Source organism: Equus caballus, chromosome 2, assembly GCF_041296265.1.
Source record: "Equus caballus isolate H_3958 breed thoroughbred chromosome 2, TB-T2T, whole genome shotgun sequence".
Lineage (NCBI taxonomy): Eukaryota > Metazoa > Chordata > Mammalia > Perissodactyla > Equidae > Equus > Equus caballus.
In genome coordinates this window covers 39,865,597-39,888,820 of record NC_091685.1, presented here as the reverse complement: position 1 = coordinate 39,888,820, position 23,224 = coordinate 39,865,597, and the positions used below count along the sequence as shown (strand labels likewise).

The window sequence follows — 23,224 nt, the reverse complement described above, 5'->3', positions numbered from 1 at the left end:
AATCCTCTTTGATTAACATTCTGATGGATACCATTGTAGGGGGGGAACCTGGGTTGATTTAATCATTTTATTGAAATTTCAGAGTATCTGTTTGCTATACAGCCGTGTGTCACTTAGTGATAGGCATGTGTTCTGAGAAATGCGTCATTAGGCGATTTCGTTGTTGTGCAAAGATCATAAAGTGTACTTACACAAACCTAGATGGTATAGCCCACTGCACAACTAGGCTCTATGGTCCTAATCTCATGGGACCACTGTCATATATGTGGTCCGTCCTTGACTGAACTGTTGTTACGTGGCACGTGACTGAATATGTTTCTGGTTGTAAATTTCCCTGTAATAAGCATAGGCATTAGTTGTTAGTCTTTCTGCTACCTTTCTATCAAACTCCTGTGAACTGCCATTTATCAATACTCGCAACCTTACCTGGCACCTTCCTGCTTTTATAACACAACAGCTAGCTCTTCTTTCTCCTGGCTCTCTTATCCTTTGATCTGTCACCACTTAATTGCTTCAACATCTAAAAGCCTCTGGGCATTGGCTTGAGGGGAGGCCAGAGTTAAAGGCATGAAGCCTTTGATCCTGAATCCACAAAATCTTAAGTCTTTCCAGTTCTCCTTTGTGCCCCAAGCAAGGATTTCTGAGAGTGGAATAATGGAACAGGAGTGGTTTTCTCTTATTTACCAGGGTAATCATTGGCTGTAAGATGGTTATAAATCAAGATAGTGACTTATAAAGTATAAAATGCTAATAACAAGCATGCAGAAGCCTACACACCTAAGTGCATGTTGTCTTTCAAAGCGCTGTCCTAAGCTGTGTGCTGACCCGCCTGAGCCTCCCTGAAGACATTGTCTGAGTTCCTTTGAAGCTGCCCTGGGAAAGCGCTGAGCGGTTCCTCACACAGCTCCATATTGTTCCTGTCTGATCACAGATGGTCTTCCTTGCTGTCACCTTTTTCTGCATCTTTTTCCCTCTTGGTTTTGCTTTCCTTCACTCAGCTGTACCGCATGCCTTCGTTCTTTGGACGGGCGGTGGGGCCAGGCTGGAGGGGGACCTTCGGGAGGGAGAGTCAGAGTGACTAACCATCACGCGTTGCCTGTTGGTAACACGGGTGCGAGTGACCAGCCAGTACCGGCAGTGGGGCAGTCGACGCTGTGGAGGGATGTGCCTGTAACACGGTGGGGACGAGCCGTGTGACGCTCACTCGCTCTTCACAGGTGGGTCTCTTCGTGGACTTCTTCGTGCGCCTCTTCACCCAGCTCAAGTTTGGAGTGGTGCAGACATGTATCCTTTCCACGGTTCTTGGTGTTCCCGGACGTCAGCCGTCACTGACTTTGCTTTCTGGCCTAGAAATGAGTTTAACGGTAGACGTGATCTTTGAAGACCTATTTATTAGCCTTTCGGCTTTAAGGTTTTTAATTATCACTGAAGGACACAAAAGGAAGTCTTTATTAAATAGAGACTCACATTCATGGCTGGTAAAGACACAAATATCATAAAGATGCCTATTCTCCCCAATCTATAAGTTCTGTGTAGTTCCAGTCAAAATTCCAATAGAATTTTTTGTGGAACTTGAAAGTTCTCTTCCTAAATTTGTATGGAAGACTAAAAGGCCAAAAGTAGTCAAGGCAGTTTTGAACAACAAACAGAAGGACTTGCTCTACTAGATGTCAAGACTTACATAATTGAAGATATAGTCATTGAAACTGTCCTGTCGGTGTAGGAATACCGAGTTAGACCAATGGAGAATAAGAGGGAAGCAGAAACTGGCCCGTGCAGATGTGGAAGTATGGTGAATGACAGAGTTAGTGTTATAAATCGGGGAGGAAGAGATGATTATTTAATAAGAGATGTTGGGACATTGGTTTCCATCTGGAAAAATATAAAACTAGATTCCTAGTTTGTATGATAAATTAATTCCAGATGGAGTGAAGATGTAAATAGGCAAAACCAAACTTTAAGAGATTGTATCATGTCAAGAGTAGGGAATAATTTCCTAAAACTCCAGAAGGCATGAAGTGAAAGGGAAAAAATTAATAAACTCGACCACATCAAAGTATTCTGTTTATACAAACAAACAAAAAACCCCAAACAGCAACAATGAGACACCGTAAACAAAGTGGAAAACAGTCCACAGCCTTAGAGAGGTGGTTCACTATGCATTTAAGAGACAGATCATTAGTATCCAGAATCCAGGAGGAGCTGCAGCTCCATAAGGAAAAAGCCCAAACACCCCAGTAGAAAAGGGAGCAAAGGAAGTGAGGAGGCAAGTCTCAGAAGAGGAAAATGGCCGATCAATAATCCCGTGGAGAAGCTGCTCTCACCGCTAACCAGGGAGCACAGCTCCATCCAGAGGAAGGCGCCCCTCCTCTGACTCGCACTCTCCTCCCCTAGGTGTGCACCTTGGGCACCTTCGGAGATGTTCATTGCAGCCCCGTGCTTGCGAACAGCTGAAATCACACCAAATGGGAGGGGGAGAACTTGCAGTGTGTTCACGTGGTAGAATTTTCGCAGAAGTGAAAATGAATGAGCCAAAGAGCTGTGCGTGTCAACATGGGTAATTCTCAAAAAGTTAATACTGAGGGAGCGAAAAAAGGAAGTTGCAGAATATACATAAAGTACAATACCATTATTTTAATTTTAGAAACATAGAACAATATGGATACATTTGAAAATATCCAGGGAAGGATACACAGTAATTTCAGATTAGTGGTTTCTCCCAGGAGAGAGAGGGGGAAATATAAAGGGTGTTTTTAAAAAAATGTTATCTAGTGTTTCAATTTTTAAAAAATGTCTGGAGCAGATATGGCATAATGTTGAGTTTTGTTAAAGCCAAAACTTTAACAAAAATGGGGGGACAGATGTTGGTTACCTTCTGTAATGTTTGAAGTATTTCATAATTTAAAAATGGTTCCTAATGTAGAAGACATCTCGGAATTTTTTTTTTTTTTTGAGGAAGATTAGCCCTGAGCTAACATCTGCTGCCAGTCCTCCTCTTTTTGCTGAGGAAGCCTGGCCCTGAGCTCACATCCATGCCCATCTTCCTCTACTTTATATGTGGGACGCCTACCACAGCATGGCTTGTCAAGTGTTGCCATGTCTGCACCCAGGAGCCGAAGCGGGGAACCCGGGCCACCAAAGCAGAACGTGTGTGCTTAACCGCTGTGCCCCTGGGCTGGCCCCTCAGGCAATTTTTTAAAAAATTGTGTATAGAGAACAGGAAGATGCGCGGTAAGGTCCACGTTTTAGGAGAAGCTGCACCATCTCACGTGGCTGCAGGACCTCCCCAGCTGGCGAGCCGGTTCCCTTAACCCTGTGTCTGCAGCGGTGGAGGAGTGCAGCCAGAAAGGCTGCCTCGCCCTGTCACTCCTTGAACTTTTGGGTTTCAACTTGACCTTTGTCTTCTTCGCGAGCCTTCTGGTCCTCATCGAGGTGAGGTGGTGTGGGCGTTGCCTTTTTGTTTGCGAGGTTTTGCGTTCCTGCCCTCATTTTCTCCATCTCCATTTCTGGAATGTCGGGAAACTGAGTTAGACTTAGAACATAGATTCCTGCAGAAAGTGGCCTCTTGCTCTCTTAGAGGTGTTTCTGAAAGTTCAGATTTCGGCCTCCGGTGAGATTGAGGAGGGAAAATCCAGATTAGGAAGGTGGTTCTCAACCTTGGCGGCACATTAGAATCACCTGGGGAACTTTACAAATGACTTTAAGTAACTCTAAAATCCTTTAAACTTTAATACTTTAAAGTAACTTTAAAAATGACTGATACTCAGCTCAGACCAATGAGATCAGGACCTCCGGAAGTGGGCGCCGGCACTGATTGTTGAGAGGCCCTCCAGGTGATGCTGAGTCACCGGGAACTTACCGGAGATGCAACTCTGCCGGGTCCCCCCACCCGGCCCCCCTACTGAGTCAGAAACCCAGCGTGGGGCCCGGCCTCTGCTTTAACAGGCCCACCAGCTGCTGCTGCTAATGAAGGAGGTCGGTTTGCCCCCTTGAGCGAGGTTGTTGAGGATAAGCCATAGAACCGATGGATTTTGAGTTTATGGCCCGCCCGCTCTCCCCCGTCAGCCAGTGGCAGCAGGCTCTGGGATCCCCGAGATCAAATGCTACCTGAATGGGGTGAAGGTGCCTGGAATCGTCCGTCTCCGGACCCTGCTCTGCAAAGTCTTTGGGGTGCTGTTCAGTGTGGCTGGAGGTAAGGAGGGTCTTTCTGACTTCTAGCCTTCAAATAGTCAAGGGGCAAGGGGGCAGGAAGCATTATGTATGTAAGTTAGGCAGATTCTATTTGAAGGGCTCACCCTCAAACAGATCTTTGCGCTTTCTGTTGATGGGTTCTTTTTTAAATGCAGACACTGTTAGTAAGTTACCATTCAGAGTTATCTGACAAACACACTGTTTCCTTTTGCAATAGAACGACCATCTAGTTGGGTTGTGGAGTTGGCTTTTAGCAAAGTCGCAAACTTTTTGTGTAAACGGCCAGATAGTAAATATTTTAGGCTTTGTGCACCAAGAGGCAAAATGGAGGATATTATGTAGGTACTTAAACTTAGGTAACCATTTAAAAGTGTATCTGTGTGAGAATGTAAAAGCTGTTAGCTCTCCGGCGGAACAAAGACAGGCAGGGAGCTCTAGTTTGCTGACCCCTGATTGAGAGATTAAAGAGTGTTTTCTCTTAATTTGATGGGAATTTGACTCACTCTTTCTCTTATAAGGTCGTATGATGACCCCTGGTTTATAGTTGTCAGGGGAAAGATCTGTGTAGATCTCCTGACCGCAGACCGTTCTGTGCTGACAGTCTCCCCCTTTTCCACCCGTTCTCAGGGCTCTTTGTGGGGAAGGAAGGCCCCATGATCCACAGTGGAGCCGTGGTGGGAGCTGGCCTCCCTCAGGTAAGGGGTGATGGGCGGGGTGGGTGCCGCCCTCAGAGTGGGCCTGCTCGCAGGGATGTCCGTGGTTGAATTTGGAAAAACTCCCTTGGGAGCACCCTTACGTGGCTTTGGAACCTGAAGTCAGTTTGGTTTGAAAACTATGTGGTCTGTCTCCCAGGAGAGCGGATTACTGGTTTCACCGAGGCCCCGCAGAGTCCCAGGAGCAGAAATGGGCTGTAGAGAAAGTCTGTTCAAATGAAAGTCACCTGAGGCTCTCCCATCCATTGCCGAGCACCCACACGTGCGGAGGCTTGGGGGAGCAGCTCAGTGCTGCCAGGTCCCGAGAGCCGGAAGCCTTGGCTGAGGCGGTTTCCCGCACAGGTCTGCGCGGATTCCATTTGAAGCAGCACAGGAATAACAGCTCCTTTCATTAAGAGCTGTCTGGGCCGGACTCTGTTCCGGCTTCTTTCTTTAAAGGCACCCCACGGGTTTAGCAGTCCTCACCATCCTCATTCTCAGGCGAGGAAACTGAGGCTTCGAGAGGTGAAGGAGCTAGCTCCGGGCTCCGCAGCTCCCGTCCTTATGGGCTATCCCAGACTCCCAGGCTGCAAGCTGGACGACTCTCCATTCCTTGTGAGGCATCACTTGTAGGTGGTTCCCTCTCGTATTCGGAGGGGAGGGAGTTACCGTGAGGGAGCCGTGGATGCAAAGGAGAGAAGACTCTCTCGTCCAGAGCCCATTTTTGATCTCTCTCTCACTACCGCGTCATCTTCACGTCAAGCACCAGGCCTCACAGAAGTCACCTGAGAGGTGAGGGAGGCCACGCAAGGACTGGGCAGCAGCATGAGAGTTTGTTGGACAGATTGGAAGGTGATGTTCTGGGCCCTTCCTTACTGCCACCCCCTGAGCAGAGCTGACTGTCTTCACAGCTTTCAGTTCCTCCAACCCCTCGCTCAGCTATTTCCCCTTTTGCTTTCTGACTTGTTGACTCTGTACAAAATGCAAATTCTGAAGCTCCTAGTAATTTTGGAGCAGGAAAAGAAGTTCCTCCCGAAAGTGACTTCTTTTTTCCCAGGTTGTTATTCTGGACTCTTCCTTCCGCAGCACACCTGCCCGGGTGCGCTCCAGCCCAGGGACTCCTCCGGGGCTGTGGATCCCTGCGCATTTCGTCCCTATGGACCACACTCGGACTTTGTTTTCTCTTGTTCCAGTTTCAGAGCATCTCCTTACGGAAGATCCAGTTTAACTTCCCCTATTTCCGAAGTGACAGGTATGGAAATGTTAGGAATTGGGTTTTTTTCAAAAAACAAACTGTTCCTTTATTGCCACTCAGACCTGATACTTGCTCTTAGTGTCCTGTGGTAGGCAGGCTGCACGCGAAACCCAACTGTCGGAAAGGTGGTGGGCTTTGAATTGTTCTTCTGAAAATAAGAAGCCCAGGGGCCAAGCTGGCATCATGACTTCTGTTTTCCCATGACATAAGGCCTAGAAGCATCTCAGGCAATGAAGAAGACAGTCCAAGATTAAAAACACGGCCAAGAAAGGCCACAGGCATATTATCAAGAATGTATTTTGTATTCCAAAGCGATTTGCTCGGTCAGCCGCCTTTTTGGGTTGGAAGGTGCTCTTCTGAGTACTTTTCACCATGTGGGATTTGTGTGGCTGACTGTCCCGCACACTTGCAAGGGGCCCAGGGTCAGAGTGCTGGTCCACCTTCTCGTCTTGGTATTTCTGCAAGTCACTGTAACCTACACCTCCGCATGTCACTAGCCTTTTGACGTTTTCTTTGATGCTGTGGCTTTCTGGAAGGAAGATCTGGTGAGAATGTGGCTCAGTAGTAACTACCAGAAATGTCCCCTCCTCCTGAGCCAGGGCTGAGGTTCTGTGTTCAGAGTAGGCTGACGTCAGGGAACTGTCCACCTGGAGGAAATCCGACGGGGGAGAGCGGTTGGCTCTTAGGGGAACTGTGTTTGCTGCCGAGTGGGCCTCCCCAGAGACTGGCCCTTCATAAGCCCTGACTTCGTGGGTTGTGAGGTGGCATGTTGGTGGATAAGGAAGTGGAAAACTGCCTCGCAGCCTTGGGTAAACCGTCTCTCTCTCCTCGCCTCAGAGACAAGCGGGATTTTGTATCAGCCGGGGCGGCTGCCGGAGTCGCCGCAGCTTTCGGGGCTCCCATTGGGGGCACCCTGTTCAGTCTGGAGGAGGGCTCGTCCTTCTGGAACCAAGGACTCACGTGGAAAGTGGTGAGGACCTTTCGTGAAAACCTCCGCCTAAGCATAACCACACCCCCAGAGTTTAAATTGGACACGTCTCCCCTAATGCATTTACTTGTTTGATGAGACGGGGAGGGTTGACTTCACTGGAAATTCCTTTTCTCTAGACACCCATAAACTCCAAACTATGGGCTTTTCTATACTTTTCATATTAATGCCCTCCTCGTCCCCAAATCAAACTGCCGTCATCCTCTCTTGAACCAGCTGACGTGAAAACATGAAACTGGCTGTGGTCGTCGGAGCTGAGCCCGGTCTCCTCCTCAGCACAGCGTGCTGTTCCTCCTGGGCTTACTGTTCCCCTTTGGCACAGGATGGTCCGTAATGGGCTCTGAATGAATGCGCTCCCACAGTAGGCTGTGGGTGAAAACTTCTTATGGCCTGATTGACAGTTCTTCACACTTGAGGGGTATTTACTGCAGTGGCTACCAGATCCTGTCTCCAGACCGAGGGTTTGCAGGTTTCTGTCTAGAGCAGTAGGATTTACGAGGATGTGTCAGAGAAAGTAGGACTTGTCCTTGTTGAATGTTCTTGTTTTTGTCACCTCTCCCCCAGCTCTTTTGTTCCATGTCTGCCACCTTCACCCTCAACTTCTTTCGTTCTGGGATTCAGTTTGGAAGTTGGGGTTCCTTCCAGCTCCCTGGATTGCTGAACTTCGGCGAGTTTAAGGTATGTTTTGTCCTTTCCCCCAGAATTTCTTTCTTGAGCCACGAAAATCCCTCTTAAGTGAAGTACCAGAGAGAAGGGATCGGACGGGTAGGTACGGCTTCCGGGGGCCCCTGTGCCCGCGAGTCTCCTGCGCATGCCCCTGCTCAGTGCGGGCAGGCTTCCAGCACTGCCTCTGCTCTTGTTCCTGTCTTCTCCGCTTCTGTCTCTTCCTGTTCTCATGGGCACTATGATTTTTCTCTCTCCCTCCCCTGCCCCTTCTCTCAGTGCTCTGACTCTGATAAAAAATGTCATCTCTGGACAGCTATGGATTTGGGTTTCTTCGTCGTGATGGGGGTCATTGGGGGCCTCCTGGGAGCCACATTCAACTGTCTGAACAAGAGGCTTGCAAAGTACCGTATGCGAAACGTGCACCCGAAACCTAAGCTCGTCAGGTACCTGTGCAGTCGCCTCCCCCCACCCTGCCGAGGCTCCCTGAGCTTCGTGTGGACCAGGCCATCTCTCCCTAGGAAGGCGATTACGTGAACAGACCCTGCTTCCCACACCAGCTTGGATTTCTCATCTAAGACCGAGAATGTCGATGGGGTCATAGATCTACTCGATTTGTCAGACAGGCCAAAAGGCTGAGTCTGAGCTTAATTTATATCAGAGTTGCTGGTTGACTCCCAGCCTCTCTTGACTTGCCACTAGAACACGTTACCAAGTCCAAAGGGTCAACGAGACTCTCTTACCCCAGGGACCTAAAATGGAAGGCCATTTTGTTCCTCGGAGAGAGATGATGTGGACGCACGCCCGTGTTACTGGCTACCCACTTTTTATGTACAATCTGCTGGAATGCAGCAAGTCACTGACAGATTCTGCACGTGTGCTGACTGACTAGGGGCTGCTGTGCATGCTCTCTGGGGACGTGAGGGTTGGGGGTAGGCAGCGTCGTGTTTTTGAGTTCCTAAGACCGAGGCTTCTTTTCGTCACGTAGTAACAGCTGTGCTTCGCCTCCTAGAGTCTTAGAGAGCCTCCTGGTGTCTCTGGTAACCACCGTGGTGGTGTTTGTGGCCTCGATGGTGTTAGGAGAGTGCCGACAGATATCTTCTTCGAGTCAAATCGGTAACGACTCGTCCCAGCTCCAGGTAACCCCAATGCGCCTGCTGCCTTTGCCCTACGCCCACAGAGAAGAGTCCAGAAATGTACGGCTTGCCTCTGTTTGGAGCTAAGGCACGTGTCGGGTTCCTTGTTCCACACCTGTGTCAGCTTGCTGAGAGACAGAGGAGTGTGTAGTCGCCTTTTCACCCAAGAGGATGTGTGCCCTCTGCCGTTTTCATTGTGCGCACAGTCCTGGCCGTCACAAAGGCGAGCTCTTCTCTCTGTCTCTCTCTGTTGAGCAAAATTGGCTGGAATCAGAAGCTCAGGAAGCAGACCATCCGCCTCTTCTCCAAGCCCCAGTTTGCTCTTCCGCCTCTCCACGCCTGAAAGGAGCCCCCAGCCTCACCCGGTGCTGCGGGAGTCCCCTGTAGGCGGGAGGAGGGAATGTCTGCCTCGGGCGAGCGGCAGTCCTGCCTCTTCTCGGCGTCTGTGGTTCTTACTGGGTGTAGGTCATTTCCTGGCACGCGTCCTTCTTGCATTTCTCCTTTTTCCTTCTTAGGAGTATGTGGTCTTTTCCAGAACCTTTCTCTGAAAGAGGAGGGTCAGTGAGGTAGGCGTTGGCAGCGACTTTACCCGGTGTTTTTGGTCCAGTGCAGAGGGTCTGAGCTGTAGGCTGTGGGCGTCCGGGTGTGTGGTTCTGGACTCTGGGTGAGCCTGGGGAGTGTTCTCTAGGTGCCTTGTCTTGCTGTTGCCCCTGCGCAGCCACTCGAATCCCTCAGTGCCCCTTGGGGGCCTTCATCTTGGGTGGCCGCCTCTTCAGTGTTCCCAGGAGCAGTCCAGAACAGCTAGAACATTTTAGATCAGGAGTCGGCAAACTGTGGCCCTTGGCGATTGCCTGAGTTTGTGTGGCCCCCAAGCTAAGAGTGACTTCTACATTTTTAAAGAGTTGGAAAAAAATGAAGAAGAAATATGCAACAGAGCCTGCAAAGTCTGTAGTGTTTACTCTCTGGCTCTTTACAGAAGACATTTGCTGACCCCTGTCACTGGTGATTCCCAAGGCCACTTTACTGCCAGACGAGTATTTTCCAAAATGTGTTTTAGGAACAGTGATATATATGATTCACAAACAGATGGAGAGGATTCTGTGGTCAAATGGCTTAGCCAGAATTGAATATATTTCTTTAATACAGGACTTCCCAGGGCCTTTGAAATTCCGCTAATCGTTATGAGTGTTTGGAATGTTTATTGTGTGCCAGACATTCCACTAAGCACTTTACATACATAATCGCCTCAATTCTTACCACTGTCATATCAGCTGGTGTTATTATCCCCATTTTGCAGATGAGAAAACTGAGGGAGAATGAGGTCCTGACCCAGATCACTCAGCTAGTGATATGTGGCATGAGGGGATGTCGTTCCCATTTTATAGATGAGGAAACTGAAGCCTCACAGAATGGGATACGTTTCCCAAGGTACCTAGAGAGTGGCAGTCAACTCTGATTATGGAGCCTGTGCTCCGCTTTTAGCCGACGCTCTGATTTCCTGTATGTGCTATGATACCTCTCAATGCGTTTGACTGCAGGGCGCCTTCCAGGGAGCCCTCGGGATGGGTGTTCCTCCAGACATTGTGTGGGAAACATTGCATGTTGACTGTTACGCTGTTGTCTTGGCTTGTCCACCACTAATTGTTCTGCACGTGTTACTCCTGTGCCAGCTCCTCTCTGCCGGGTTCTGCCAGTTGGGGGCGCTGTCCTGTTTCCTCCAGCAGCCTTCATCCAGCTGCACGGGCAGGCAGGTTCACAGGGCAGGATTATACAAACCCATCACCTGGTATTGTTACAGTGTCCACACAAGGGTGTCTGCGGCATCGTCGATAGGGCTGAATCCAGGACAAATCCATAGCCTTAGTGAACTTCGTAATAACACTGTATCGTATGCCCGGTGATAGGTGTGAAGTCACCCCCTGTACTATTGGCCCATCAACCGGGAAACAAGAACTGTCCTGCTCCAATGCCCTTGCCCTCTCGTGAGTCCTGCACTACCAGGATCTCATCTTCCCCCCCAAAACGGTAGAGAGAATGGGAGGTCTGCAGTGTGGAAAAATAATCTCATCTTTTCCTGTTTCGGTTTGTTCGGCCAGGCGGGGCTCAGGGGAGGCGGCCAGGGCGCTGTGTCTGCCTCGGGCTCACGCGGAAGTGCCTTTTCTTCAGCAGATTGAGGGCAGAGGCATCTTCTATTTGGAACCACAGCTAAGGCATTAGGTCTAGCGGGACCCTGGACTCTCCTCCGCAAACACCTGTCGGCTCCCGGCCCCGGGTCTGTCACCTGCCTCGTCCTCCCATGGTCCATGGGCCTCTCAGGCCAGGCTTCCAGCAGCATCGCTTACAGAATGAGCGCTGGGAGAGGAGGCAGAGCCAAGTCCGTGGTGAATCACAGTTGTAGTTACATTTTCATTATGAGTGTGGGTGAGCAGGGGCCGTCGTCCTGCCTCTGTCATTCTCAAAATGCAAGGAACACAACAGCACAGTTGACTCCTCTTGGGTGTAGATCTGTTATTTGCTCCTGTTCAGTGAATGGTCAAGCTCGCAAGCCAGACTTCTTCAGCCTAGCTGGAGACAGCCCGCTTGAAGCCTCAAGTACCTTGGTCAGGTGTACTGACTTTTTGATCCCTGCGTCTTAGGCCACATCAGAAGACGTGAATTCAAGTATCAAGACCTTTTTTTGTCCCAATGAGACCTACAATGACATGGCCACACTCTTCTTCAATCCCCAGGAGTCTGCCATCCTTCAGCTTTTCCACCAGGATGGTGAGTATCTGCACCAACCCATTCCTGGGTGATTTGGTTTGTTTCCAGGGAACAAATGATTATTCCTCCGCCCCTTCTCTTGGCCCTCAGACCCAGCCAGGCTTGCCCTTAATTATGAGCAAGAACAGGACTTTTCCTTTGTAATATCAACCCAGACGAGATTAGAGTTTCTCCTCCAGTGTTGGGGTACGGAAGGACCTTGCAGGAACCGAGGCAGTCTGCTGGGCCTCGGCAGGCCTCCAATAGGAGTAGTGGGGCTCAGGTTGCCTCTTGCCTTGCAGGTACTTTCAGCCCCATCACTTTGGCCTTATTCTTCGTCCTCTATTTCTTGCTGGCATGTTGGACTTATGGCATTTCTGTTCCAAGTGGCCTTTTTGTGCCGTCCCTTCTGTGTGGAGCTGCTTTTGGACGTTTGGTTGCCAATGTCCTCAAAAGGTACAGTGTGTGTGTGTGCACAGGCGTCACATGCACGTGTGTGTGCTGAGTGTTCACACGTGTTCGTAATGCAAAAGTGTGTGAACCATAACTCCTACCCCATCCCTCTCAGTATGGTTCTAAGCCATGTTCTCGGTTTCTTTCTCCACCAGCTACATTGGATTGGGCCACATCTACTCGGGGACCTTCGCCCTGATTGGTGCCGCGGCTTTCTTGGGTGGCGTCGTCCGTATGACCATCAGTCTCACCGTCATCCTGATTGAGTCAACCAACGAGATCACTTATGGGCTTCCCATTATGATCACCCTGATGGTGAGCGATCCCCTCTAGGCCTCTTCTGGGTTCAGGGCCACGTTCGCACCACAACAGCCTCTTTTCAAGTCTTTGTTTTGTGTTTCAGGTGGCCAAATGGACAGGGGACTTTTTCAGTAAGGGCATTTATGATATCCACGTGGGCCTGCGAGGAGTGCCGCTCCTGGAGTGGGAGACAGAGGTGGAGATGGACAAGTGAGGCACGATTTCTCTTCATGTCTTAGTTTCAGGATTTATAAACTCAGGGGCCCGAGGAATGTTTGCATTAGAGTAGGAAGCGGTAGAGATTCTTGGGTTGGAAGGAGGCAGACTGCTCAGTAACAGTAAGAAGGTTCTTCCAACAGCAAGCATGTTCATTTCCGAGCACGTTTGGGAACATTGAACAGCTGTGGCTGGGAGTTGGGGCAGGGAGTTGGCAGGGGGGCAGGATGGCAGCCGAGGGGGCAGGGCCGCCTCCTGGTTTTGTTTGGCTGCTGTGGCATTCGGATGAGATATGAAGTGAGGTCTCTGGACAGAGTCTGCTGTGGTTGAATGTTTAAACTAATGGTCTGCTCGGCCCTGAGTGAGAACTGGCTGCCTGGTGTGCGCCTAACGTGCATCGTTCCGTAAGCAGTGATTCTCCCGGGCATGAGCACCCCATTGTCCGTCAGCCCACAGGCAGTCTGGGCCTCTGTGCCTGTATCAGGCAAGGCCCTTAGAGTCCAGTGTGGGGTCAGCAAACTTCTGCCAAGGGGCAGAGAGTAAGTATTTCCAGTTTTGCAGGCCGTGTGGTCTCTGTCCCAACTCTTCAGCTCTGCCATTGTCATGCAGAAGCCGCCATAGACAGGACGTAAACGAGTGAGCGTGGCCGGGTTTGACCTGTGGGTTACAGTTGCCATCCCTGGTCTAAAGGGGCACCCAACACTTTTTTTACTTCTCGTGATACAATTAGCTATTCCATGGTGACACGTGGGATGTGCCATGGAGTGCTGAGGAGGGGGTGGCCCATCCCCTGGGCAAGCGGATGGGGTTTGTGGTGAGGGAAGATTTTGTATTGAGCCAAGGGATGAGTAAAGGCCTGTCAGTTTGACAAAGCAGGGAAGTGTGTTCCAGGCATGGGGAGGGGCCTGTGCAAAGGGGTGGAAGTACAAAGGACTGTATGTGTTTGAGGAGCTTCTGGAGACAGTTCGGAAGAGGGGCCCTGCGTGGTCCAGGCAGTGCAGGAGACCCTGTGCAGCCCCGTCACAGCTTGCTCCAGGATACTGGGGGCTGTATCATGAGGCTGGACGGCTTCCCTCCCTCCGCCAGACTGAGAGCCAGCGACATCATGGAGCCCAACCTGACCTACGTCTACCCGCACACCCGCATCCAGTCTCTGGTCAGCATCCTGCGCACCACGGTCCACCACGCCTTCCCGGTGGTCACGGAGAACCGGGGCAATGAGAAGGAGTTCATGAAGGGCAACCAGCTCATCAGTAACAACATCAAATTCAAGGTAAAGAGAGTAGTCAAGAGGAAAGGCAAGCGAGAGCCAAGTGGTCCTTGAGGTGCACAGTGGTCTGGTGCCGGCACGCCCTGTGAATGGGGTGGCCCAGCTGGCTCTTAGGGAAACCAGCACTCTTCATATGTGATATGTGATAGCGAGTGTGGACTTGGTGAGACCATCGAGATGTGTGCCATTCTCACCCCGTAAGCCCATGGACAGATTTTTTAAAATCAGCGGTTTCGGAATTCGTTATTTACAGTGTGCAAGTTGTATCAGGGAGGGTTCTAGAGTTGCCAATGACAGAAATGGACTTTGGCCTACTTAAGAAGGAAAAAGAAGTCAGTCGGAAGCCGCAGGACTGGCAGGAAAGCTGAGGAACCGGAAACAGTGTGCTCTGGGCATTCAGGCGGCTGACGGGCAGTCCTTAGGGTACCAGGAGACCTTGGCTCTGGCCACACTCGGTCCTTGGGTTGCTCCTGATTTGAAATCCAGACAGAGAGAGTCCCATTGTCTCGCTCGAGTCATGTGCCCACCCCTTGGCTTTAGGGGCTGGGGGCACGTAGACTGATAGTCCCACCGAGACGTGACATAGGGGAGGGGTTGTTCCCCACTGGAGGATTGGGATGCTGGTGCCCAATCAAAGGGGTAGGGGCGTTGGGCCAGCAAAGCCTGCAGGGTCTGCAGGGTCTCTGAATCACAAGCCCCTGAGCCACTGCGAAGATTTTGCTGTTCCTCTGTCGGCATGTGCAGCTTTTGACCCTCAGCGTCACATCTTTACGCTAAGTAGCTGCTGTGTGGGTGTGCCCGCGTGCGGCCATCCATGGCCTCCCTGGTAGAGGCCTCTGTCATCATCGCCCCCTCCCCATCCACAGAAGTCCAGCATCCTCACCCGAGCCGGCGAGCAGCGCAGACGGAGCCAGTCCATGAAGTCCTACCCGTCGAGCGAGCTGCGGAACATGTGCGATGAGCACGTCACCTCCGAGGACCCGGCCGAGAAGGAGGACCTCCTGCAGCAGATGCTCGAGCGGAGGTGAGAGCATGGCTCCTCCCACCGCGCAGGCGCCAGCTGCCTGCAGGGTTCGGGGTGGGTCAGCCCTTTGCTCGATGCTGTAGGCAGCTCCTGAGTGTCTCGGGAATTTGGGGAGTGGGTCGGGGACGCGGACGAGAAGCCGTCCTGCTGAGGGTGTACTAGGCAGCGTCTGGTTTTTGTGTAACAGATACACTCCCTACCCCAACCTATACCCTGACCAGTCCCCAAGTGAAGACTGGACCATGGAGGAGCGCTTCCGCCCTCTGACCTTCCACGGCCTCATCCTTCGGTCGCAGCTGGTCACGCTGCTCGTCCGAGGAGTTTGTTATTCTGAAAGTCAGTCGGTAAGCCTCTCTTCCAGTGCCGGGCGTCTGGGGGGCACAGGGGTAGGAACACGTGCCCTGCGCTTCAGAGAGCGGGAGGTCGCACTTGGTGAGTCCTGCCCACTGGCTTTGTCGAGTGGCATGTGCAGCCCCGGGTTCCCTCTGCCACCGTCGGCGTCTGTCCTGGTGACGCAGAGCAGGGGTGTCTCTCCCTCGGTCTCTCTCCACTTAGTCTCTGCACAAGTGTCCTGGCCTGGCAGCTTTAAATACAGTTTCTACACTTTAATTTCTCATCTGAATGAGCTTTCTTGCCTGTGTTATCAAAAGAAATACCATTCTTCCTATTAATTCCCCTGTAGTTTTCTTTTTGTCTTTCATTTGATTTTTGTAGAGATGAACCAGGGTGGGTGGGGCGTGTTGTTCAAAGCAGTCCCTGTGGCGACCTGGGACCCACCCACCCTCATACTCCTCATCGCTTTAGATGGAGCCTGAGAAAGTTGCCCAGAGACCTGGCTTCCAGACTGACTCTCCTGGTTAGGTCTTGCCCATGGGAGGTCAGCCTGAGGTCACTCGCCATCCGAGTGGCCTGCAGAAGAGCAGCTAACATGGGGGGTGGACAACAGGGCCACGGGTGGGGTGGCTGGTGATTGGGGGTGTGGCCTTTGGGGAGGACCAGCCTGGCTGGAGTGGAGATGGAGTTGGAGGAGTGAAGTGGGCCTGGTTGCAGAGGGCCGTGCTAGAAGGCTGGAGAGCAGCGGGGGCTGCCTGGTGAGGCGCTGGGAGTCAGTGCTGCTTGGCAGGCGGTGGGCAGGGAAAACTGTGTGCAGAGAGGAGTTGAGGGGAGAAGGATCGGGGTGGAGCAGGACCAGCACCGGTGGCCGCTGTGCCCGGCCTGAGAGCTGGTGGTGGCCCAGGTGCCCAGTGAGCGTCAGCAGCAGTGAGAGCAGAGGGAAAATCCAGGGGACTCTGAGGGGAGGAAGAGGAGCCAAGCCCCCGCGTGAGTGTCTGTGGCCGCTGTGTCCACTCGCCACAGCTGGTGGCTTCAGACAACAGAAATTATTCTTCTGCCGTTCTCGAGGCCAGAGGACAAAGTCCAGGTGTCGGCAGGGCCATCTTTCTCTGGAGGCTCCGGGGAGGGTCCAAGTTTGTGGTGGTCGCCAGCAGTTCTGGCGTCCTGACTGGAGACACATCGCTCCAATCTGTCCCCTCGTCATGTCACAGACCTGCTCCCTGTGTGTCCTTACCTCCTTTGATAAGGACACCAGTCATGGGATTCAGAGCCCACCCTGACCTAATAGGACCTTATCTCAGCTTGGTTACATTTGCAAAGACCCTATTTCCAATAAGGTCACCTTCACAGGTATGAGGGGTTAGGATTGCTGTCTTTTCAAGGGACACAAGTCCACCCACATGGCTACTGTTAGCAAGCACGTTTCTCATTTAAACTGCAGAATGACCCATTTCCATTTCACAAATGAAGAAAGGGAAGTTCAGAGAGCTTAGACTTGCTCAGGGTGACCCAGCTGGGAACTGGCCGAGAACTCACTTGGGATCACGATGTCTCCCTCCAAAGCAGTTGTTCTGGCCCCCACTGTGCGCCGCCTCACTCTTGGTGGGGCCGTGTCTGGGCGGGTAGACACAAGGGAGAGGGGGCCCTGATGTGACCTGCCAGTTGCCGAGCTCGGTGCAAGGACAGTTCTTGGTTGGGATTGCAGAGTGCCAGCCAGCCACGCCTCTCCTACGCCGAGATGGCCGAGGATTACCCACGGTACCCTGACATCCACGACCTGGACCTGACGCTGCTGAACCCGCGGATGATTGTGGTGAGAAGGGCTGTCTTTTTGGGACGGGGCCCCAGGAAAGGAGGCCAACGGCCCGCCCTGCGTGGACTGCTGCTCATCTCCTGTTTGCGTCTCATCCTGGTTAGGGCAAAACTGTCCACAGGTAACTTGTGTTGTCCCTTCTCTGCAGGATGTCACGCCATATATGAACCCTTCGCCCTTCACCGTTTCACCGAACACCCACGTCTCCCAGGTGTTCAACCTGTTCAGAACGATGGGCCTGCGGCACCTGCCTGTGGTCAACGCGGTGGGAGAGGTGAGTCTGAGGTCGGGGAGGAGGGCCTGCAGCTGCGCCTGCCTCCGCTGTCCATCCACCCCGTCTGGGAGGGATCCTCTAACCACAACGCCGTTTGTGAGTCATGGCTTCTCAGCCCAGAGGGGGCTTCAGCGTCTCGCAGGGAGGGTTCTCAGACTGAAAGCTGCTCTGCTGCTCTCCCAACCGGCAGTGAGGGCAGAGGGTGGGCGGGTGGGGCTGGTGTGGCCTGGAAAACCTTTTCCCTTTGCCTCCTGCCATTCTGCTGCTGTCTCCCACGGGGCCAGCAGAGGGCGCCAGGCTTGCAGTAGCTTCCCGCCTGCGGCTGGGCCGGCTCCCGCGGGCGCTCTGTCCTGAAACCGTTCCCTCCCTGAGGCAGAGGAGCCAGCTCTGTGTTCCTCTGTCCCCGCCTGTTATGGGATTTCTAACATTAAAGGAGAGAATTTCAAGGAAAATGCTTGGAGAGTTTTAAAAGATACAATACCTAGTAATTATTGCTGCAGACTTTTCCATTTTTTCTTCTTCTTAGAACTTCATTTTTTCTTATTACACAAATATTATTTGATTGTAGAAAAATAAGAAAATACAGATAAGCAAAAACAAACAAAAAGAAAAACCAAGCCCTTATCTCTACAGAGGTAGTAGCCACGTTAACTTTTCAAGGTATGTCCTTTCAGTCTTGTTTCTCCAGATCTAGAAATGGAGAGTTTATATACCAAGTTTTACTGAAAATGTTATCACTATTTATACTGCTCAGTACTTAATTTCTCACTTAATCTATAGGCAATGACTTCCCATAGCGATTATAAGGTTTTAGTGGCTCGATAGCATCCTGTGGTGTGTCTGCTATTGTAGAAGGTCCAGTTGAATTTCCCTGTGGTGGGCACGCCTGTGAGGCCTCTGCTGTGTGGTGCCGGGCTGCCCTCCGGGACGTGAGCCCTCTCTGAAGGACACGTCCTGCAGTAGGACGCCGCGGAGCACAGCTGGTTCCCACACGACTTGGCTGCCGTGCGTCAGTCTGTGTTCCTTGAAACACGGCTGCACTGACAGTTCTCCCTTAGTTTGCAGTGTGGGGTACCCACGTCAGTGACAAAGGTGAGCCACTGCCGTGATTGTGAAAAATGACCTTTTAGGAAAAACAACCGTTTCTCCACACTCGCCCACTCTACTTCCTCACCGGATGTGTGGGGGTTCTCCCCACCCCCAGCCGTTCTCAGGTTCTCTGGACACCAGCTGGGTCCAGTTTAACTCAATTCTGACACGATCTGCCTGGAGATAGTGCCAGGTCTCACAGGTTAAGAGCTCAGTCCCACAAGATTGCACACACACACCCACCCCCACCCCCACCCCCACCCCCGCTGATGCCAGTTGCAAGTCCAGGTTGTCACTTGAGCTTCTGACCAGCTGGCTATAAATCAGAGGTTCCCACAGCCTCCTGCTCGCAGAACTCAGGAAAACAGTTTACTTAGTGGATTACTGGGTTGTTGTCAAAGGATGTAACTCAGGAATGGCCAGATGGAGGAGATGCAGAGGGCAGGGTATGGGGAAAGGGCGCCGAGCTTGCATACCCCCTCCAGGCTCACCGCCCTCCTGGCACCTCTACGTGGTCCGCAGCCTGGAAGCTCCCAGAACCCTGTCGCTCAGGGATTTTGCTGGTGGCTTTGTTGCATGGGCGTGACTGATTACGTCATTGGCCACTGGTGGTGGCTTCAACCTCCAGCCCCTCCCCCACAGGTCTCTGGGTGGGGCTGAGAGTTCCAGCCTCCTAGTCACATGGCTCTCCAGCCTCCATCCTTGGGGACTTTCTAAAAGTTACATCAGTAACGTAGACTCAGGTGTGGTTGAAAGGGGCTTGTTATAAATAATGAAAGACAACTCTTGTATTCTTATCACTTAGAGTTTTTAGAGCTTTGTGCCAGGGACTAGGACAAAGACCAAATATGTATTTCTTACTATAAATCACGGAATCCCAATGCCCCAGGTAGTTCTGAGAGATGATGTTCATGAGCCATGGCCAGGTCACAGCTTCCCAGAAGGCTGCATTGGGCTGTGCCTCTCGCTTACATACATGAAGCAGGTTGGGTGTGGTGGGAACTGAGAAAGCTAGAGAGCATGTGCCCTATTTAAAAAGACATGCAAATTCAGATTTTAGCTGGCCCATCTAAACCCTTTTTTGGAGCTGATTTGTCCCATTGGCCTCCAGGTTATGAGCTCTGGTCACCTGTTTATCTTGTTCCCATCTAGAAATTAGGAGGCCTTTGGAATGAGTCTTCCTGATCACGCTGTCACATCAGTTCCGGCCTTGTGCGGGCCTAGTGCTGTCTCCTCTGCCCACCGTCATGGACGGGGTGCGTTCTGTTCCTGCAGGTTCTTACCCATGGGTTTGGCTCTGCAGGTGACGTGGGTCTTTCTCTCCTTGCCCTAGATCGTTGGGATCATCACACGACACAACCTGACCTACGAGTTTCTGCAGGCCCGGCTGCGGCAGCACTACCAGACCATCTGACGCCTCGGCTCGGCCTCGCTGCCGCGGGCCAGCCCTCCCTCTCCCGGAGCTGCCTGGGGAGGCAGCTCGCTTATGGTCCACCGCCACAGCTGGCGGGGCTGTCCCAGGGCACGGAAGCTTCCCAGTCACCCCCTCTCTCAGAAAGCCTACAATCATCACACACTTTGCCAGTCAGAGATCCTGGGGATGGTACTGAGCCATCAGAGCTTGGACTGGTCTGAATGTCCCAGCAAGTGTCTTCCTTGTTCCTGCTCCCTGCATTCCTGCTGTCAGTGTGGCACAGGCCCCAGGGCCCCTACCCTGCTAGCGCCAGGACCAGAGGGGGAAGGCAGGCCTCGCCCACCAGGGGGACACCCAGAGCAGGTTTCCTGCCACCTCTTTGCTGCTTTCCTAGGGAGCCCAGCTGTTGCCTTAAACCGTTCCGGGAGGGGCTTTGGCCAAGGCAGACACTGGGGGGAGGCCAGGTGCAAAGTGAAGCGACTCACTGAGGTTAGGAATTGGGCACCGGGAAAGTGGCCCATGTGTCCGGGGGGCCTTCTGTCCTGCGTCTCAACTCGGCGTCTCCACCAGTTCACTTTAGGGGGCGTTCTGCCTCCTGGGTGGGAGCCGGCGCTGTGGTCTCCCTGCTGTGGTTTGAATCTCCTTATAATCACCGCCCTCCGGAAGCACAAAGCACTGAAATCCCGCTAGTCATCTCTGAAGGGTAAACCTGACCGTGGTCGGATTTGCGTCTGCCCTCCTTTAGCGTTTCAGCTTTCTCTGCTTCCCTCGTTGCTCACGGTCTCCGGACACGTTTCCCCTCGTAGGCCCCTGGTCCTTTTCATCTCCGTGAATGACAAACTTTCCTGAAGTTTTTGCCTCCCTCTTCTTGGTGAAGCAGCCGCAGGCCAGAGGAGCTCAGGGTCACCCCCCAAGTTAACTAGAAGCAGGGCGCCCCCAGGTAGAACTGCTCCGCTTCACTCCGGGGGTGGTGCAGTTATTTCTAAGGTGGGAAGGAGGGAGTCCTGAGCCCAGGGCCCCTGACTGCTGCGTGATGGGTCCTGAGGAGCCGGTGTTGGGACAGAGCAGAGGGTCGCTTGAGGAAGAGGCGTCTGCCCTTCACAAGCGTCCCTCGCTCCCCTGCTGCTCGTCCCCTCGTCCCCAGCCTGCCGAGAGCTCAGAGGTGGAAACTTCAGGAGGGTCTGCGGTGCTGCCGGGGGCTGGGGGCGGGGGCGCCTGCCGCACGCGCCCTGAGCTTTCCTCGTTAAGCCTAGGAGCTCTGTCTGTGGTGACAGTTTCTCCCCGGCTGCTCGGTCGTCTCTCCGAACAGCACCCGGGTGAACATTCAGGTGTCAGACACAGGCACTGACGTTCCTTTCACTTCTGTGCTCTCTGCTTTGTCAGCACCTTAGGCTGTCACGCAGCCCTGGGGCGGATGTGCTTTGGGACTCAGGATGCATTCATTTGCGGTTAGTGGGTTGTTTTAATCATGGGAGTCTCCTGAGGGCCTCGGTGCCTGGCCCTGGCTACACTGTTCTCCCCACTGCAGCCTCGCACCGACTTCCGTCGCCAAGACTGCCTTTCAGCCTGGGGGTCAGTCCCGGGGTTGCCAGCTCCCGTCCTGTGCTCAGCACACTCTGTTCCTCTTCAGTGAGGGGCTGCTTCAGGGTCTTTTCCAGCCAACTGCCGCCCTCTCTGTTCTTCCCATTTTCTTATCTCTTTGACCAAAAGTACTTTGACTTCTAAATTTTTCAGCCTCCCTGGATGCACTTGACTTGTGAAATGTGGATGAAATGCCCAGTAAATAGTTCAGGAAATCTCAAGGACCAAAAGACAAGCCCTTGTAAACGTGATTGCCTTCAGCCGGCTGCCGCTTTGTTTTAAGGCAGCATTCAGAGCTTGGCTGCACTGTTTCCTCCTTTGCTGAGGAGGAAAGCAGTTGCCCAACTTAGTAGGCCGGCGTGACTGCCCTCACAGACACCGCGTCCCCTCTCCCCTCCCTCACTGAAGCCGGCAGAACAAATGTCCTGCGGGAGGGCCTCTGGCCTCCAGGGGTCTGGGTCACCGGCCACTCGCCCCGCACGGGGCAGCTGAGTGCCGTTGGAATTTACCCCTCGTGCGCATTGTGTTGTGTTGCGTTTAAGTCACCAGATATTTTGTCCCCATCCGTGTAACTCAGAGACAGATGGTAGAATGCAAACACTTCCCTCCCCCTGAACTGACTGATGGCCACAAGAAGGACCCACAGCCAGGCCCCCTGGAAGGGCCCGTTGTTTCCTGTTCTCCTCTGTTGGCGTCTGCCCTTCCAGATAAGCCCAAAGACAAGCACTGCTCCACTTGTAACAGAATAAACCGTAAGCCTCGCTCCTTTGGTTTCGGATGGTTAGAAACCCGCATTTTCAACATCGCACCTATTACTGACCCCATCGCTTCCCGGTGATACGGCACCTGGACAAACAAAAGCCCACGGAGGGGCTTGGAGTGGGTTAGAGGCGGTGTTCTGTGTCTCGTCTCCAGCTTGGCGGTTCATGGCTCCCCACCAGGGTGATTAGGGTGGGGGGCGAGAGTCCCTCTCGACTGCGGACCTTTGCTCTCTGGGGGACGATTTGCTTGTGACCTTGTTTAACTAATGGTTCCTGGCTGGACTGGACACTTGCTTGCTTGACCCAGCCGACAATAGGACATTTGTGATGCAAAATTGCGCACTGACACGGCCCTCGGAGAGAGGAGAGCCCCGGGGGGCCGGAAGTGCCCTTGTGGCCTGCAGTATTGATGTGCAGTGTTGCCCCGCGGCTCGTGGACCTCGGTCATTTCCACAGTAGCAACTTCCTTTTTTCCATTTGCACTGTTTGTTTATACAGTAATGTTAGCTAATTCCACTGTGTATATAAATTGTATTTTTTTTAATTTGTAAAATTCTATTTTTATTTGAGCTTTTGAAACTTGGAAGTTCTTGTTGTAACCGTAACACGTCAGAATAAAATGTCCTCATCTGTCTCCTTGAGCCTCTTGTCTCCACGGTGCCCTTGGAGTGGTGCTTGGTTCTTATTTTACTCCCTCTCTTTCTAATACTTAAAAATTGCGAAGCCAGGAAGTAGTTTTATAGTCTCGGATCTCTCCCTCTGCAGCTCTCCCAGCAGGACTGTTCATTCACGGGGCCGCTCGCTCCCTTCGTAATGAGAACAGCTTAGTCCTGGGGACCTCAGCCAGTCCCGTTACCGCTCTTCCGCTTCTCCCTTCACATTAACCCTGTTAGATCTCGCTTACTGACCGTTTGCTCCTGTAAACACCTAGCTCTTCCCTCTAGCGGCTGCTTCCCATGGCAATCGCTGGAGAAGCCGTTTGTGTCCCTGGCAGCGTGGTGTTTAGGAGTTTGCCCCATCAGCAGATTC

The 23,224-nt window shown here is 52.4% G+C and overlaps 1 protein-coding gene across 3 annotated transcripts in view; it reads left to right on the top strand.

Moving 5' to 3' along the window:
- CLCN6 (chloride voltage-gated channel 6) overlaps positions 1–22,836 on the top strand; it is a 30,657-nt gene extending 7,821 nt beyond the window's left edge. The window contains exons 1-20 of one of the 3 annotated variants that reach the window (XM_070253428.1): positions 901–919; positions 1,218–1,284; positions 3,326–3,432; positions 4,066–4,192; positions 4,819–4,886; positions 6,077–6,135; positions 6,976–7,108; positions 7,691–7,804; positions 8,069–8,235; positions 8,802–8,928; positions 11,562–11,688; positions 11,970–12,123; positions 12,276–12,435; positions 12,524–12,630; positions 13,723–13,909; positions 14,773–14,930; positions 15,118–15,274; positions 16,969–17,076; positions 17,225–17,350; positions 19,773–22,836. In XM_070253428.1, coding sequence (XP_070109529.1) covers positions 4,845–4,886; positions 6,077–6,135; positions 6,976–7,108; positions 7,691–7,804; positions 8,069–8,235; positions 8,802–8,928; positions 11,562–11,688; positions 11,970–12,123; positions 12,276–12,435; positions 12,524–12,630; positions 13,723–13,909; positions 14,773–14,930; positions 15,118–15,274; positions 16,969–17,076; positions 17,225–17,350; positions 19,773–19,853 — 2,007 coding nt within the window. In that variant the 5' untranslated portion in view covers positions 901–919; positions 1,218–1,284; positions 3,326–3,432; positions 4,066–4,192; positions 4,819–4,844 and the 3' untranslated portion in view covers positions 19,854–22,836. Of the gene's footprint in view, positions 1–900; positions 920–1,217; positions 1,285–3,325; positions 3,433–4,065; positions 4,193–4,818; positions 4,887–6,076; positions 6,136–6,975; positions 7,109–7,690; positions 7,805–8,068; positions 8,236–8,801; positions 8,929–11,561; positions 11,689–11,969; positions 12,124–12,275; positions 12,436–12,523; positions 12,631–13,722; positions 13,910–14,772; positions 14,931–15,117; positions 15,275–16,968; positions 17,077–17,224; positions 17,351–19,772 lie in introns of those variants that run through there. The other 2 variants (XR_002806313.2, XM_001491741.7) reach the window with 2 other exon arrangements.
- The last annotated feature ends 388 nt before the right edge of the window (positions 22,837–23,224 follow it).